We start from the raw sequence: 18,005 nt of genomic DNA on the forward strand, positions 1-18,005 counted from the left end.
GGCAAATAGCTCGATAGCAATGGACAGAGGTGAGTCCGGAAATTTGCAGTGAGTCGCAGCAACAATCCCCGAATCAGAAAAGAATTAAATTCTGGAATATCGGCACATACTCAAAATATAGATATCCCACCAGAATCGGAATTCTCAACTACAAATCAAAGGAATAATCAAATGGAGAGTGTTTCATAGATCGAATGGTGGTGATAGTGGTGTTAATAGTGGTTGATGTAATATATGAGAGGATATACGATGAAAGATGCATTGTGTAAAAGTGATGAATAGAGGAAGAGGAGAAGAAGAAAGAGAAGAGAAGAGGAAAGAGAAGCAATTTATACCCCCTTTACATTTTTTTATCGCACAGGCGTTTTGGAGGAGAGATTAAAAGCATGCAAGTAAGTAAGTAAGCAGTCGGGAAGGAAGGAAGAAAGAAAGAAAGAGAAGAAATAATGGATCTGTTTAATGCATTTGAAATGGCTTGATTGGAATTGGAATTGGAATTGGGCGTTGATACTTGCGATACTTGCTTATATACTACTGAGATTGCGAGATCATGAATGGATGGATGGGCTGTTGCTGTTCTGTTCTGTTCTGCTTTCTTGGGAAAGGTTTTTGTGGGAGGGGGAGGGTCGGAAGTGTTTGAGAATGATGGAGAGGAATGAGGATGGAGAGGAAGTGGAAGTGGAAGTGGAAGTGGAAGTGGAAATGGAAATGGAAATGGAGAAAAGGAAGAAAGAAAGATAATGTGAAGAAAGGGAAAGGAAGACGGAGACGAAGAAGGATGCAGGAAAAAGAAAAAGAAGAAGAACAAGAACAAGAACAAGAAGAAGAAGAAGGAGAAGAAGAAGAGGTGATTGATGAAATTTGACGTTATGTCTCATGAGGGATTCATGTCTTGATGCTTAATTTATTAATTAATTGATTTTATTTATTTATGGATTTATGGATTTATTTATGGATTTATGAATGGATGAATGGATGGATGCATGAGTGAGTGAAGCAGGCACTGGAAGTAAAAGAGAAACCTAGATACTAGATATTGATACGAGGGGAAGCGGAGTGAGAGGGTGGTGTGAGGGTTAATAGGTAGGTAGGTACTAGGTATCAGGTAGGTTTTTAATAGATATTTATTTTATATTATAACCATGATGATAGATGATGTAATTAATAATTATGAATTATTAAACTAATCTTTAAAAACTTTCTCTGGGAATTTTAGATATTTGGGATTTGGAATTGCGGATTTGGAATTTTAGATATTTGAATTGTTAATTGTTGTACTGTGTACGTAGGTAGGTAGGTAGGTAGGTAGATAGGTAGGTAGATAATTAAGATTAGGTAAGATTATATTAATTAATTATATGATTTTATAAAGCATTTTAATTTTTGATTTTAAATAGATATGGAGTTGTGTATGTATGGCGATGTAAACTTCAAAGGAAGCAAAGGATAGGTGGAGGAGGTGGATGTAAGATTATGAAGTGGAGGAAATAAAATCTATTTAATATTATATGATTAATAGCGTTTAATATATTGTATTGTAATGTGATTGATTTCGAATCTTCCCTCATCCTTCTCTTTCTTCGTCTTCTTCATCATGGGGGAGATATAAAGAGAAATGGGACTTGGACTTACGTTTATATAGACGGAAGATATAAGAAGAAATGGGACTTGAACTTATGTATATATAGATGGGGAAGAGCAGTGTCATCTAACTTCATAATACATTCAACCATAGGATAGACTGCTCTCTCGAATACAAAGACATCATAATTCAAACTCCCATCCCAATACTATACACCTAACTCCAAATTCCCGCAATCAACCACTTGAAGAAAAGCATCCATCATTTACTTAACTTATTACCCAAATCAAGAGATGTAAACTTTCTTCGTTTCCTCCTTCCTATAAACATCTCCCGTTCTCAAATCCTTATATAAACCCTCCGCCAAACCCATCTTCCTACCATGTTCCTGCAATCTATGTTCTCCATATACATATCCACTTGGAAGAAGCACCAAATCACTTTCGACATGACTTTTAGTATGTTGTGCATATGGCATATTGCGAGCGAGATCATTAAGTTCGATACTACAAATAGGACAGACTGATGTAGTGTTTGCAGTAGTAGAAGCAGGAGAGACGGAGGAAATATGGGAGGAATGACAAGTTGGTGTTTTTAGAGCTGACAGACCCGCGGAGAGAGCGATGTGTAGTAGAGGGACGGATGGAAGGGATAAAAGGGTGTTGTGAGTTTCTGTGAAGAGTGTGGCTAAATCTGTCCATCGGGTTGAACTGTATAGTTCCTGAAATATGTTAGGAATATAGAATTAAGTGAAGAACGATAACATACTCCATAACCACTAGCCCTTGTACCAGGAGGAAATGCAAGAAGTCCACATGCTTGTTGCACTTCCTTGGGGTAGCTCTCTCGAAATGGCAATAGGTACTTCTTTGCATGTGTAATCGATTCAATTAGCTTCGCCTCATCCTGTGTTCGTACTAACTCGACATATTGTTGAAAACGAAGCATAAATTCGAGGTTACTCTGGAAACAAATCAGTATATATATGGAGATATGCAGTTCGCATCCTTACCTCCATCTTCCTCAATTCTTTCTTATTCTCCGAACACCACGCCAGTGCTTCAGCAACTTTGCCATTGCAAAGACTATCTCTAATCCTACTCATCTGGACAAAAGTTTCCACATCAACCAATTGTCCAATATTCTTCTCTTTCGCCAAAGCAGTCGCACTATCTTTATAGCCATTCCGCAATAAATAATCCACTAATAAACGATCCAGTCGTGTCCGACTCCATTCTTCATATTTCACATCGTCCAAACTCTTCATCTCATATAAAGCACTCAAATGCTTTATCCTCGCCGCGGATTGTTCCTGAAGTCTCTTCTCTTCTTCGGCGCATGATTGTAGTTTCCTCTTTAGACCTCGCATCCGGGATAACATGGAATCAACATTTTTGAGAATATCGTCCGGAGAGGCATTTTGATTTAGAGATGCGTCGGTGGTTTCGCGGAGTGTGGCTTTTACGCTGGCACTTTCTTTTTCGAGGTTAAAGTGCACAACTTTGAAGTTTTTGCGGAGAAGTTCGAGGGGAAGGCGGAGAAGTGGTTGGTCCTATGATGTGATTAGCTAGCTGGATGGATGGATGGGAGATGGGATGATTACAAGAATCAGATGGGTGTCGGGATTTAGCTTGGTAGTTATTATATCAGCCATTGCGAGTGAGTTTGAATCTGCAAGAGTATAAAGGAAATGTTATGTTGAGAAGATAAACAGTGAGATAGAGATAGAGAAGAAATGTAGATATGAATAGCTCCGAGCCAGCAGTGGCGGATGTCACAGCTTTACTCAAATGGATAATGAATACTCAAACTGATCCAGGATTGTCTCTTTAGTAAATGCTAATTTATCAAGGATAGAATAATGTATGGGTATTTGGAGATAGTTTATGATACTTTGAGTGGGTGGAGTAGCAAATAAGTATGTAAATATGTTCTTAATTTCTCAAATCCGTATCTACACATTACTGACGTTGGAGCTTTATCGGTCGGTACGTAACGTACTGCACGATAATCATTTACGGATAGCTTTTAGAACCAAGTACGATGTTGATAGCATGTCATACGGTTTCATTTATAAATGCGGAATTCTAAGACTTCTGAATTTAGTTTAAAAACAACTTTATATTATTTTATACTTCTGTTTGTCAAAATATAATTTGTTCGCATAATGAAATAATCCGACATAATTTCTATACATCTAGTGTATAAATTACAAATATAAATCAAAAGTCACTTTTAGTCATCTCAGCTGTAATCCTAGCTTCCTTCCGCAATCAATGAAGCAAAACACGAAAGCATATGGATTTAAAGAGACCTGCAGGAAGTGCTGCACGATTGACAAGTAGTTCTTACATGGTCTTGAATGGCGAGACCAGAAGATGGTGTATTGAGCATGGTGCGAGGTATCCACGAGGTTCCTCGGCTTGAAAACTGCAGTGTCAGACAGATTCCTAGAGCTTGAAAGATATGGTACCAGTACTCTCACATTCCGACTTCAAATACAAAGTATACTACTTTTAGCAGTCATCTTTATATTTCCCAAATGCCTTGTAAAGGCATATCTTAGACCCTTCTCAATACCCTTGTTCCTTTCTATTAGAAGCATTTTCCCTCGTGAGTACAAACTTACTCTTGAGACACCTTATATCGCCCGCATACTATCTACAGCACCGTTCTTTCCAGCTTCATGAATTTTGTGGATGGTAAGATACCGCGCCCTTGGAAGCTCTTCTCATATATGCTCAGGTGTGCTAGGGAGCGAATCCAATCGCACAAACTATTGACCAGTACCACGATATGCTTCGAGTTCGGGCGAATGAAGTAGGTCGCCTATTCAAGTGTGCGACTTGTCCCTCAGTGATTATCAACACATTTAAGATCATTAATCCGAAATGATGCCAGTGCATATTCCATTTAATCTACCCACAAAAGCATGGAGATGTGAACTATACCTCCATCCGACCTTCTTTCTTGTAATGCTCATGTGTATTATTCTTTGTACTTATATCAAAAGCAAGCCATTTGAGTTTTTCAATACTTGAAACACATCTCCCAGGTTTTTCATCGGATACACGTCGCTCCGTAACTATGTTCATCGTTCATGTTAGGGGAAAGCCTGGAAACAGACTGCTGCTTCTACAGCCTTTTCATTAATACACTTTTACACGTCCTAACATTTTACACATCAGTTCTTAGACTTCGTGAGATTTGAGATGGGAAGCCATATTCAAAAAATTGAACCCCGTAGTATAAGGAAAGAAAGTCTACTCCCCGATTAACGATGCTTCAGTATGCATAACTGAGCCCCTTGCCTATAGCAACTACGAGAGAAACAACGATTTTTCTCGGATAATTAAGCTAAAAATATTAGTATTCATATCGAGATGATCATCCAATGCTGGTCTTCTAAGTATGATTTTGTATTCGCCAGCTTTCTATTTTCCTTCACAACCCCAACTTTTGCTATCCCCTCGTTATTCATATTCTTCTCTTTATCAATCCCTTCTACTTTGAACACACCATTTGCCGGCAGACTAATCCATCACCATCTATTTTACTGCATAAGTATTATTTCTACTCCAACCGCATACCTCGAAAAGTCAAAGATTCCGTCCTCCATATATCCAACCTGACAATCTCATCATTCCTCAATCATTACACCAAATCTTTAACAACCATGTCATACCCATAACCGTTATTCTCCCATCTCTCCATCTACCAGCCAGCACCTGCAATCAGTTTATATTCTTTGATTCAGAGATTCCTTTTAGTAGACTTCTCTGCCTACTTGTACGAACCCTCAACCACCCGTTTCACAACACCGGCGACCGATCCAAGTTCTACTGCTAATGTACAGCCCGCACCCAAACCTCCCCACTCTCACCTATCCTTCTCCCTTCGCTTTTATGGTGGGATTCCATATCTTGCAAATCAGACGGATTGTGGTAGGGAATCGTGGTTGTCGGTAATTAATCGCATTAGAGAGAATACCGAAAAGTGCAGATGCGAGGCGTGTTCATTGAATAAGGGGCAGAAATTAGAAGAGGAGGAAGTTGTTTAAATATAATTATGGATGAAAGTGCAAGGTGAAATTGAGTAGATGAAGGGTAGAATGTAGATGATGGACGGAAATGGATTCGGTGTGTCTTTACATCTTTGGGGTTTTGATGGCTATGTTCTTTTGTGGTAAGACTATCTTATTGGATTCATGTTTCTCCTTACTTTGGATCATATGGAAGGTGATTTCTGGAGAAGGATAAGATGTGATATTGATAGATAAGGTTCTGGATTTACTCGCACTGTGATATCTCGGTAAGATGCCCGTACTTCTGATTTCTTCTTCCTCGGTTCTACTCTCGGAATTCTTTTGAGTAACAACATAACTTTCATTTCACTACTTTACCACCCCTTTCCTCCCCCTCTCCACCTCCCTTCCCCTTTTGTTTCCCTACTCACCCACTCTGATGATTTCTCCTTTCCTCCTTTCTCTCCCTTCTTCCGCCTTCTCCCCTTCTATTCTTCCCCTTCATATCCTTCTCCACCACTTCCTGTTCATTCCTTTTATTCTCAACTTTATCATCCCCAGCCCTCCTCATCTGTCCCTACGTATACATTTGCTCCGCCTCCTCCTTCATCTACCCCCAGCGTGTCCAATCATGTCAATACTGGAAACCATGTCAAATATTGAATATATCTAGAACAAAATATTCACCAAAAAACTAAAGCATTCTCAAGAGATGAAATAGATTCAAAGATCGAGAAATCTCACATCTGACTGTACTGGATTATTCCTCACTTTCTCCCTGCTAGATTTGTTCTTCTAGTAATCACTGGCCACTACTTGAAGCAAGCAGGTAGATCGTCTCTAGAAAAGCTATTGTAGCGAATCGTGGAGATTAAAGTAGAGAAGGTTTAATATGTGGGATGTTGTGGAAAGGAAATGGAAAAGAAACTTGCGAATCACTTGAGGATTTCTTAATATGAAGGATGCGTTTTCAGCATTATGTATCCCGTACCTAAAATTACCTCACATAAGCTCGCTCTCCTTGTATGATGCAAAGAGAATAGCGGTGGCACTGCTGACTATGAAGTAATCTGCTTTTGATAGTCTACTATCTTCGCAACGCACTCAAAGTCGGATTAAGCCATAAAGATTTGCTCTTAACCGTTAAAGTCGATTGATATCACATGAAATACATAGTAAGACTTATCGTAATCATGTACGATTAATCGCTACCAAACACGTGCCAAGCACCAAAGTGCTCAAGCACAGACATGTGACGGAATAAAAACTTTACCATCTGCCGAATGAAACCCAAGAGAATTAGTGCTTACCTGTTTTCCAAATATGAACCTGAGGCATAAATCTATTATCAATCTAACCTCTTACAACCTAGCCGTTCACGAAGCCCCTCATAATCTCTTCACGGACTCTCGCTCTTTTACCTTTCCACATGATCTTTTCTTCACGTGTATCCATCCATCCATCAACAAGAACACAAGAACTTCAAGAACCTCTCCCAAAGACAAGTAACTTCGTTCTCGTATTTTTGAATTACAATCCATTTGCCTGAGGGTGTTCTCTTCTGTCTCAGTCCGGCCTTCATAACCTAGTAAGGATATTCAACCTTTGTTTTCGTGACATTGCAGTTTTGATCACTCGTGATCAATTGACAACATCATCTGACCTGGTGTGTATTTTGATATTTCCCCGTCCCCAATGAAAGGATATCATCTAAATGAATCTATTAATCATAATCAATAAAGTCTTCTGCTGATAATCTCATAGCTTTGGCCTCTTTTTTTCATCAATAAGTCGAGTGATTGGGGATATAACAATATCAAAATCACTTCTGTCGCATTCTCGAGAGCCTCGGACAAAGAAAGGAAGAAGATAACAAAAAAGCACAACCGACCACTGACCATCACCACCGATCACCACTGACCTACCGACCTTAGGTCATAAAATAAAAAAAGGTGCGTGAAATTTCATAATCAAGTTCCACACCCATCCACCCAAAACAAAAAAGCGCCAAAGATCGATCAAATTTATTTTCAAATCTGTGCCTGTCCGTCGCATCCATCCGTTACAAGTTGTCAGAAGCGCCACTGCACATTTATGAGAAAATAAATAGGTTATCTTTCGTGAAACCTTTGCGGTGTTCAATTCCACGCAACAAGGATTGTTCGGACATTACCGTTGGTCAAAAACATCTGCAATTCATAAATCACCAGATCCGCAAACACACAGAAAATGCCTCCTCCCATGATTTTGGTCATATCTCGCAGAGCAGCGTCAATATCAATATCATATTGTAACTGCACTATTACCTGCGATGATCACCAAAATTACAATATTCCTGTTTGCTCTAGTACAACAATTAAAGTAAAGTACAATAATTGTTGTACCTATATCAACGAAAAGGCTTGATTCATGATCATGATTTATCAATCGGGAGTCGCAGCATTTCAAGAGAGAGCGCAACCTCCACAACACCCAAATTTCTATTGATATCTCATTTTCTTATCAAAAAGTGGTTGATTGATTGAATTGCTATGTGATACTTTATCTGCAATGACACGTGCTGACCTTGTAGGTACGACTTCGAAGGACACAAAAACGTTCGTTTCGAAGATCACGGCGACGAACTACTGCAGCTGAGCGCTTCGAAGCATCAGAGCGAGTCACCGATACGTCTTCATTGCTTCCGTAGCAGCCGTACCCTCTGCACTAGAAGACCACTCTTGTTGCACCTGTGCCAGCCTCGGTAGACACGTCATTAAATCGCGAAAGATCAAGTTCAGCCTTAAATCTATCTACCAACCCCTCGAGGTCATCTGCGCCTTACGATTGTTAATTCCTCAAATCCCCCACAAATCATCGTGCAAGGCTCGTCACGAGGACACCAGATTATCGCAATGGCAGACATGGACCTTGAACATTCAGGATTGCAGGAAGTAGCAAATGCTATGCGAGAAGAGAATGCTAATATGAGCAACACTACACAAAAGCGGAAGCGGGACTCCGAATCAGCTGATGACACGAGGCGACTTAACAACAAGCGTGTTTCCCCGAATTCTGGTAATGACCCCGATGACCAATCGTTGGTCAATCAGCAGATCGGTGATGTAGAAGCCCTGCAAAATTATGCCAACCTTCAACACAACCAGCAAATTCATCCCGACCATCAAAATGGTGCCGCAGATCATGCCAACGCCTCTTCTACTGCCGCTGCGGCACTTGCTGGAATCTATCCAACCATGACCATTCCACAACCAACAGATGTCTCTTTTGCTTCTCAAGCATCGGAGAACGATCGCCACCAGGATACATCTTTCATGGATAACAGCCAGCAACCGGACAACAGCTTCATGGATAATTCGCAACAGCAACACCAACCGCAAAATCGAAGTTCTGGTTCAAAGCCTGTTGTGGGTTCTGATGAATGGCATAAGGTCCGAAAGGACAACCACAAAGAAGGTAATTTTCTTCCTATACTTTCCCCTTTTCTTTTCTTATGCTGATTACTCCCAGTTGAGAGGCGCCGCCGAGAAACCATCAATGAAGGCATCAATGAGTTAGCCAAGATTGTACCAGGGTGTGAGAAGAACAAAGGATCGATCTTACAGAGAGCTGTTCAATTCATCACCCAACTCAAGGAGAACGAGACTCAAAACATTGAGAAATGGACACTCGAGAAGCTTCTGACTGAACAAGCCATTGCAGAGCTCAGTGCAAGCAATGACAAGTTGAAGACGGAATGTGAGAGAGCCTGGCGAGAGGTTGAGACATGGAAGAAGACATGTCAGAGTGCTGGATTGGCACCCAAGAAGGAAGATGCAGGTCCTTCAGATAACTAGATGATGGAGTCTTGAGAATGTTGGGCGGCCTTCTCCTACATTGTTGGTCACACTGCGCTAAGATGATACCCTTTACAAACAGTTGTGTCAGGCATTTTAGTGTTGACTTACCGCTTTTTATTCTTTCGCGTTTGGGAGAACCAAGGATTTTGGAGACGGTCGGTAGCTTTGCTTTATAGTCTCCTGTTTTCTAACAGGAAATAGTGGGAGGATTATCCTTAGATCGAAAATTAGGGACATTTCCTTACCTTTTTGCTTATGGCGTTTTGAGATAATCTTTTCTTATCCAACTTCTTATTTAAGAAACAAATCCTAAGTACATCTTTTTCGTCCTCAAATGTGGTTTCTGCAGATACAAAGCTATTCATTATTCAGGTACACACATTCTTGCCCCACTACAGTACCTAACATCCTTGAAGATCGGATCATGATGCATACGGGAAAGGTTCTAGCTTTGACTGGACCCTCCTGATAAACATCTGTGACTTTCACCGGATATCCAGAATTACAAATTAGAAAATCTTCTCTATTCATTACCTACATTATATCTTAGATACATTTATTATTCAATTGGTAGTTGAGTATATCAAAAGAGCAATTATTGAGAGCACTTCCATTTCACATTATACGCATGGGGCAGGTATAGATAGACAGATATAGATGTGTAACCAAAAACTTACGTACAGAAAATGCTTCTATATGATAGGGACCAGGTCCAATGACGTCTGAGTACGATGAATGATCATAGATTGAAAATTATGCTCAACTACTCGAAAGCCAATGCCAGTAATGACAACTTCATGCACACGAGTATGAGTACTGTAATCATCATCTAAAGGTTCATAGTGTTTCGAAAGAGCACATTGATCACGGATACATTACATACATTACTATCAGACCGACATTTGATAAATTCGTATCGGGGCGCATTATCTTCAAACATTTTTTTTGGTTGCTTTGTAAGGTTTAAGGGAATCGGATCTCACCTGTCTGTCAAAGCTTAAATCCGTGGTTTGTCCCGTACCCATCAGAACAAAACCATTCAACCTCTGCCACTTCCATCATTGATTGTGTCACAGAACGAATGAATTATTCTTCCATACACAAATATCATCACCTCTGAAACCTCTATCGTCTATCGAACGAGGGATTCAGTACACAAAGTATACAAGTCTATCACGCATCGGTCATGGTCGTTAGCTCATCGCAGAGCATCCTCAAGACAGGCTCCTTCTCTGGTTTCCGCGCATTGCAGGAGCAGCTTGGTAGCGGATATCTTACGGCGGATAAATCGAGACCGCAGCCGCTATGCGGTAACAAGGAGGGATGGGGTCCACTGAGTCCTCATCGTTATGACTTTACACCATGTTTTATGGATGTGTGGGTGAGCTCTGTCGCGGCTTTTGGAATATTGGGAGGTGCTATAGCCATATGGTGGCTGGTAAAAAAGAAGACCACGGCGGAAGTTAAAAAGGATTGGCATTTTTGGCTCAAGCAGGTACGGTTTTCTCTCTTGATTTGGTTTGGAAGGTTTGGGGAAATGAAGTGGTTGGAAAAAAGCTTATGCGGCGGTCAATAGGCCATTCTAATAGGAATCACAATCTCAGTCGCAGCGCAACTCGTTATACAAATACTGAACTATCCTGATGTTTGGGCGGGCGATTTTCGATTTTGGACCAGTCTTCTACAAATCGCATCTCTTGGTGTTGTGTTTAGCATACAATGGCTCGAACATACCCGGTTGCGAAATCCAAACGGCGTTGTACTCTTTTATTGGCTCTTCCTTAATATCGCATACACTGTCAAGCTACGATCATTGATATCCCAACAAATATACCATGAGCATCTTCCATACTTCACCGCGTACTGTATTGGATTCGGGTTATCGTTGATTGAATTTGGTTTGGAGTGGCTTGTGCCAAAGAAGCAGAGTGTATATTCCGCATTGGAGGATGAAGACGAATGCCCTGTCGAGTATGCCACGGTATTTTCGATCCTCACGTTCGGTTGGATGACCCCTATGATGAAACAAGGCTACAAGAAATATTTGACCGAGGATGATTTGTGGAATTTGGCCAAAAGGGACACCACGAAAGCATGCAGCGAAACATTCGAGGAGTCTTGGGAATATGAGATTGAACATAAGAAAAATCCATCTCTTTGGGTCGCTATCTTCAGATCTTTCAGCGGACCATATTTCCGTGGCGCTCTTTTCAAGACGGTCAGTGATTCGCTCGCCTTCATCCAGCCGCAACTTCTAAAGCTGTTGATCAAATGGGTCAAGTCACGCTCAAGCGATGAACCTCAGCCTGTAATTCGAGGAGCTGCTATAGCTTTGGCTATGTTCTCTGTTTCTGTAGGACAAACTATGGCCTTACATCAATACTTTCAAAGGGCCTTTGAAACTGGTATGCGTATCAAAACAGCCTTGACGGCAGCAATCTACAAAAAATCACTTAAATTATCAAATGAAGGAAGAGCTAGCAAGTCTACTGGAGATATTGTCAACTATATGGCTGTTGATACACAAAGATTACAAGATCTCACTCAATATGGTCAGCAATTATGGTCCGCTCCATATCAAATTCTCCTCTGCATGATATCTTTATATCAGCTAGTCGGATTATCCATGTTGGCTGGTGTCGCCGCTATGATTCTAATGATCCCCATCAATGGTCTAATCGCTCGCCTGATGAAGAAGTTACAACAGGAACAAATGAAGAATAAGGATTCTCGAACAAGATTGATCGCTGAGATCATCAACAACATGAAAAGTATCAAGCTCTATGCTTGGAGCTCCGCTTTTATGGCCAAATTGAATTTTGTAAGAAATGACCAGGAGCTGAAGACTTTGCGAAAGATTGGCGCTGCTCAATCAGTTGCCAATTTCACCTGGTCTACTACCCCATTCTTGGTCTCTTGTTCGACATTCGCCGTTTTTGTGTTGACTAATGATAGCCCACTAACTACTGATATCGTGTTTCCTACTTTGACTTTGCTCAATTTGTTGACATTCCCATTGGCAATTCTTCCAATGGTCATTACCTCCATCATTGAGGCTTCCGTCGCCGTCAAGCGCTTGACTTCTTTCTTCACAGCTGAAGAGTTGCAACCTGACGCCGTCATCTTGAAGGGACCCATTGAGGACGATGGTGAAGAGTCTCTAACAATCCGAGATGCATCCTTCTCATGGGACAGAAACTCGGACCGCCATGTATTGCAAGATATTCATTTCTCTGCACACAAAGGAGAACTCACTTGTATTGTCGGCCGAGTTGGAGCAGGGAAGTCATCTTTCCTACAAGCACTTCTTGGTGATCTTTGGAAAGTGAAGGGACAGGTAGTGGTTCACGGAAAAACGGCTTATGTAGCACAACAGCCATGGGTTATGAACGCTAGTGTTAAAGAAAATATCCTCTTTGGTCATCGTTTTGACCCTACCTTTTACGATAAAACTGTCAAGGCTTGTGCACTCACAGATGACTTTGCTCAATTGCCGGATGGTGACGAAACTGAGGTCGGGGAGCGTGGTATTTCCTTGAGTGGAGGTCAAAAAGCACGATTGACTTTAGCAAGAGCAGTCTACGCTAGAGCTGATATATATCTACTTGACGATTGTTTATCCGCCGTCGATCAACATGTTGGTAGACATTTGATTGATAATGTCTTTGGTTCAACCGGGCTACTCAGCGGAAAGACTAGAGTTCTTGCTACAAACTCCATTCCTGTTTTGAAAGAGGCAAATCTTATCTGCTTGATTCGAGATAACAAGATCATCGAGCGCGGCACGTATGATCAGGCCATCGCCAGAAGAGGAGAAATCGCAAACTTAATTAACACATCCGAGAACAAGGATGTGTCCACAGATTCTGAGACCACTGAGGCCAGCGATTCTTCAACCATACTTGACTATGAGCAGCCTGGAGAAGAGGAGGCAAAGGATGAGGCCGAGGAAGCTCAAGAACATTTGACACAACTCCAACCCATCAGGCCTGGAGGATCAGGCGTCAAAAAGAGGAAGGGAAGCTCTAATACATTAAGACGTGCCAGCACAGCTAGTTTCAGAGGCCCTAGGGGCAAGCTTCGCGACGAGGAAGATCCACTGAAATCCAAACAAGGCAAGGAACATTCCGAACAAGGAAAGGTCAAATGGGATGGTAGGCAAACATAAATCCACAACTATGGCAAGAGATATTAATTTCAATTAGTGTATGCTGAATATGCTAAGACTAGCAATCTTGCAGCAGTGTTAATTTATTTAGCTATGTTGGTTGGTGCACAAACGGCACAGATCAGTGGGTTCCCTCTTCACCTGCACCTGACGTGCTTTTATTAATTCTTCACAGGTGGCAGCGTATGGCTCAAAAGCTGGGCTGAGGCCAATGACAAACTTGGTATTAACCGAGATGTCGGCAAGTATATTGGTGTGTACTTTGCTTTTGGCATTGGGTCTGCAGCTCTTGTTGTGATCCAAACATTGATCTTGTGGATCTTTTGTTCTATCGAGGTATGACTTCCCGGCGGGGCAGCGGGTTCCCGCATTATGCAGAAGCAGCTACGGAATCTAACATATTACTCATTTAGGCCTCGAGAAAGTTGCATGAGCGAATGGCTTTTGCCATTTTCCGATCCCCAATGTCCTTTTTTGAAACTACTCCAGCTGGTCGAATTCTAAATCGCTTTTCAAGGTATGTTGGTAATAATTTTTCTTCATATGTTTTTGTTTGTAGCAGATATTTGCGATCGGTGTGATCTGCCGGCACCCTTTTTAAGAGTATTATCCCGTATCTTGGGCTGCACCGGTGCATGATGCATATGCATCATATCCAGGCTTCAATCTGTTGCTTGAATGCTGTATTACATTTCATCCCGAGGTCGGATTTGCACAGGCCACTAGCTAACGAGTGCAAACTTAGTGACGTTTATCGGATAGATGAAGTAATTGAAGTATAACCCTATATTTTAACATGTTCTAATCCGTATTAGGTACTTGCGAGAACATTCAACATGCTATTCGTTAACACAGCTCGGGCATTGTTTACCCTAGTCGTCATTTCTGTTTCTACCCCAGCCTTTATCGCTTTGATCATCCCGCTGTCAGGCGTGTATTACTGGGTGCAGCGTTATTATCTCCGTACTTCCCGTGAGCTGAAGCGCTTGGATAGTGTCAGCCGAAGTCCAATCTATGCTCACTTCCAGGAGTCCCTTGGAGGCATCGGCACGATCCGAGCTTATCGGTAAGAAATGACAGACGCTCTCGTTTGCCTAACCCACCAACTCGGTTTTTGAAGCTTGAAGCCTCGGAAACGGAGATTATTCAATACAAGTCAGGATACTAATTTGTCCATGCTTTAGTCAACAACAACGATTTACACAAGAAAATGAATGGAGAGTAGACGCTAATTTGAGAGCTTACTTCCCATCTATCAATAGTAACCGGTATGTCATGCCCACCTTTTGTAACTTTGTACTTTAATCCACACTCCATGATCAGACACACGTGATTAGTGATCACCTAGAAGTAAAACTATTTCTTCATGAGTCGATTACTCAGGCACAGACCAATTACTTGATATCCCAGAGTATTGGAACGTTACATTAGACTGACATCATTGACATGCAGATGGCTTGCTGTAAGACTCGAGTTTCTCGGTTCACTCATTATCTTATCTGCCGCCGGATTCGCCATCGTGACTGTAAGTGCTGGTGGTGATTTGTCCTCTGGTCTTGTCGGACTAGCAATGTCATATGCTCTTCAAATCACACAATCCTTAAATTGGATTGTTCGTCAAACTGTTGAAGTGGAAACAAATATCGTGTCTGTTGAACGTGTTCTAGAGTACGCTAGATTACCAAGCGAAGCTCCAGAAGTAATTCACAGACATCGTCCACCAATCAGTTGGCCTGCATCGGGTGGAGTAAACTTCAATAACTACAGCACACGATACCGTGAAGGTTTAGACCTCGTGCTCAAGAATATTAACCTTGACATTAAACCACATGAGAAGATTGGGGTTGTTGGTCGAACAGGTGCAGGAAAGTCTAGTTTAACATTAGCCCTATTTCGGATTATCGAGCCCAGTGAAGGTAATATCAGCATTGATGCATTGAACACGTCAACAATAGGGCTACTTGATTTAAGGCGTCGACTGGCAATTATCCCACAAGATGCGGCTCTTTTTGAGGGTACTGTTCGAGATAATCTTGATCCAGGTCATGTCCATGATGATACAGAGTTGTGGAGTGTACTAGGTGAGTGTAACCCCAGGCGAAGATACTCGGCGTTGTTTGTGGAATATGAGCGATCATATATTGCAAGCGGCGAGTAATACCAACATCTTGACTAACCAATCTTCCTCATAGAACATGCAAGGCTAAAAGATCATGTCTCGACTATGAATGGTGGTTTGGAAGCCAAAATTCAGGAAGGGTTCGTAACACATTTTCCTTATCATAAGCTGAACCTATTCCCGCTGCCACCTTCTTGTTTCCATATTTTTCCATTCGTCCTTTCTGCCCTACCTTTCACCACGTTACTGCCCAACAAAAATTGAGCATCACATGGCATTTTCTGCGTTATCTTTAATTTTTGATTTGCAAATTTTTATTGCATCGTTTATCTTTCATTGAAAGATTCCGTTCTTTTCACGCATTCCCTTCCTGTCCTAAAATCTCACCGAAATTACCACCACCACAATACCACCTTTAGCAACACAAGAATTATTAAGTGTCCCAACACAAAATATCACACAATTTCCTCAGAACCTGTTTTTAAAGAAAGAAATAAGCTAATCAAGTCTTCTTTTGAGTAGCGGATCCAATCTTTCTCAAGGCCAACGACAGCTTGTCTCCCTCGCACGAGCACTCCTTACTCCATCCAATATTTTAGTACTAGATGAAGCCACGGCAGCAGTGGATGTTGAAACGGATGCGCTTTTACAGACAACGTTAAGAAGTCCATTATTTGCAAAGAGAACGATTATTACGATTGCTCATCGGATTAATACGATCTTGGATAGTGATCGTATTGTAGTGTTGGAACAGGGACAGGTCAAGGAATTTGATAGTCCGAAGAAATTGATGGAGAAGAGGGGATTATTTTGGAAGTTGGTTAGGGAGGCGGGGTTGGAAGCGTCGGTTAGGTAGTGTGTGTATATATGTGTTTGAGGTAGGAGGTTTTGGTTCAAGGGGCTAGGGATGGCTTGTTGGAGGCTGGATAATGTTTGGAGGAGAGGAGATGGAACGGGAGAGGAGGGGTGGATAAGAGTGAACACTTAAGGAAGGAGAAGAAAATGTTTTCCCAAAATTAATTGAAGAAATTGTATTATTTTATTGTATTTTATTGTACTGTACAGTTTTTTGGAAAGTGGAAATTGTGATGTTGATATAGATTGATTGTAGAATGTAGAATAACGAGATGAAGGGGGAAGCGAATGGAGGGGATGTTAGCCCGAGGAGGTAGATAGATGGATGTTGTGGGGGAGGGGAAGCCAGGATGATTTGAATTTTCAAGGTTGAACTTTTATTCCTTATATCTTGGGTTTGGTGTAAGATTTAATATTGTGGGATGTTTTTTTTGATGATGGTGTTTGGTGATGTATGTTTTGGATGGATTTTAATTAAAAGTAGTGGTGGGGGAGAGGGAATGTGAGGTTATGGACCGATGAAGGATCTAGGTGTAATCGGAGTTGGAAATGGGGATGGTTATATACGGGATGAAATATGAAAAAGTAAGAGATAGGTGTGAAATTGTAGTGATTAGGGGTTTGGATAGTTTGGATAGTTTGGGAATGGGAGGGAGATTTGGGGGGTATAGTGAGATAGGGAGATAGGGAGGTATGATTGGTGATGGGTGATGGGTAATGGGTAATGGGTGATGGGTAATGGGTAATGGGTGATGGGTTGAGGAGGTTGCGAGTAGGAGGGGAGGGATAGGGGAGAAGTAGAAAGGAAGGAAGGGGAAAGGAAGGAAGGGGAAAGGAAGGAAGGGGAAAGGAAGAGGATGAAAGAAAGGAGGTTGTTTTTGGTTGTTGTTGAAGATTTTGATTATGTTGATTTTGTTGATGGTTTGAAAGATAGAATAAGTGGAAGATAGGATGGGTGGAGGATAAGATGACTGAGAAGAATATAATAAACGACGGAAAAAGAAGAGAAAGAGAAATATTAAAAATAAAATAAATATACAAGACTTAATATTAAAAATTCTAGAATATACATATTATATATTATTTAAATTTATAACAATACATTTATCAATATAATTTTCTATATACAAAATAAATTATCAAATAATTTATTTATTTCAGATTTTAGTTATTTGATTATTTTTTATCAAATCTTATTTGATTTAATACTTTTTTATTTATGTTTTGAAACTTATTAATAATTTATTAATTTAAAAGAAATAAAAAAAAGTTTAATATTATTCTTAATTATTGATTTTTTACTATTTGTAACTTGTGTATATATCATTTATAGTTTCAAAAATATATATACAATCATATGTCCAGACCTCCTCCCCCACACTCATCTTTTAAAAAAACCATCCAGTCATTAATCATCT

At 40.8% G+C, this 18,005-nt stretch overlaps 6 protein-coding genes across 6 annotated transcripts; 4 read left to right on the forward strand and 2 right to left on the reverse strand.

Moving 5' to 3' along the window:
* Nucleotides 1–661: 661 nt before the first annotated feature.
* SS1G_07448 (predicted protein) lies at nt 662–865 on the forward strand (the record flags this gene model as incomplete). Its single annotated transcript, XM_001591951.1, has 1 exon — nt 662–865. The coding sequence occupies one exon, from the start codon at nt 662–664 to the stop codon at nt 863–865; it is 204 nt and encodes a 67-aa protein (XP_001592001.1).
* A 1,003-nt stretch (nt 866–1,868) lies between these two features.
* On the reverse strand, nt 1,869–3,976 carry SS1G_07449 (hypothetical protein; the record flags this gene model as incomplete). The annotated part of the gene is made up of 5 exons (XM_001591952.1): nt 1,869–2,303; nt 2,351–2,545; nt 2,595–3,134; nt 3,646–3,669; nt 3,935–3,976. The coding sequence occupies 5 exons, from the start codon at nt 3,974–3,976 to the stop codon at nt 1,869–1,871; spliced, it is 1,236 nt and encodes a 411-aa protein (XP_001592002.1).
* A 958-nt stretch (nt 3,977–4,934) lies between these two features.
* Nucleotides 4,935–6,177, reverse strand: SS1G_07450 (predicted protein; the record flags this gene model as incomplete). Its single annotated transcript, XM_001591953.1, has 4 exons — nt 4,935–4,939; nt 5,241–5,296; nt 5,734–5,931; nt 6,038–6,177. The coding sequence occupies 4 exons, from the start codon at nt 6,175–6,177 to the stop codon at nt 4,935–4,937; spliced, it is 399 nt and encodes a 132-aa protein (XP_001592003.1).
* A 2,323-nt stretch (nt 6,178–8,500) lies between these two features.
* On the forward strand, nt 8,501–9,442 carry SS1G_07451 (hypothetical protein; the record flags this gene model as incomplete). The annotated part of the gene is made up of 2 exons (XM_001591954.1): nt 8,501–9,062; nt 9,117–9,442. 2 exons carry the CDS (start codon nt 8,501–8,503, stop codon nt 9,440–9,442), a joined length of 888 nt encoding a protein of 295 aa, XP_001592004.1.
* Nucleotides 9,443–10,631: 1,189 nt separating this feature from the next.
* SS1G_07452 (hypothetical protein) lies at nt 10,632–11,079 on the forward strand (the record flags this gene model as incomplete). Its single annotated transcript, XM_001591955.1, has 2 exons — nt 10,632–10,940; nt 11,050–11,079. 2 exons carry the CDS (start codon nt 10,632–10,634, stop codon nt 11,077–11,079), a joined length of 339 nt encoding a protein of 112 aa, XP_001592005.1.
* Nucleotides 11,080–11,462: 383 nt separating this feature from the next.
* Nucleotides 11,463–16,850, forward strand: SS1G_07453 (hypothetical protein; the record flags this gene model as incomplete). Its single annotated transcript, XM_001591956.1, has 10 exons — nt 11,463–13,599; nt 13,651–13,737; nt 13,789–13,949; nt 14,027–14,138; nt 14,490–14,679; nt 14,798–14,881; nt 15,066–15,694; nt 15,806–15,872; nt 16,255–16,575; nt 16,844–16,850. The coding sequence occupies 10 exons, from the start codon at nt 11,463–11,465 to the stop codon at nt 16,848–16,850; spliced, it is 3,795 nt and encodes a 1,264-aa protein (XP_001592006.1).
* Nucleotides 16,851–18,005: the final 1,155 nt, after the last annotated feature.

The sequence above is a fragment of the Sclerotinia sclerotiorum genome, genomic scaffold (genome assembly GCF_000146945.2).
Source record: "Sclerotinia sclerotiorum 1980 UF-70 scaffold_9 genomic scaffold, whole genome shotgun sequence".
Classification (NCBI taxonomy): Eukaryota; Fungi; Ascomycota; class Leotiomycetes; order Helotiales; family Sclerotiniaceae; genus Sclerotinia; species Sclerotinia sclerotiorum.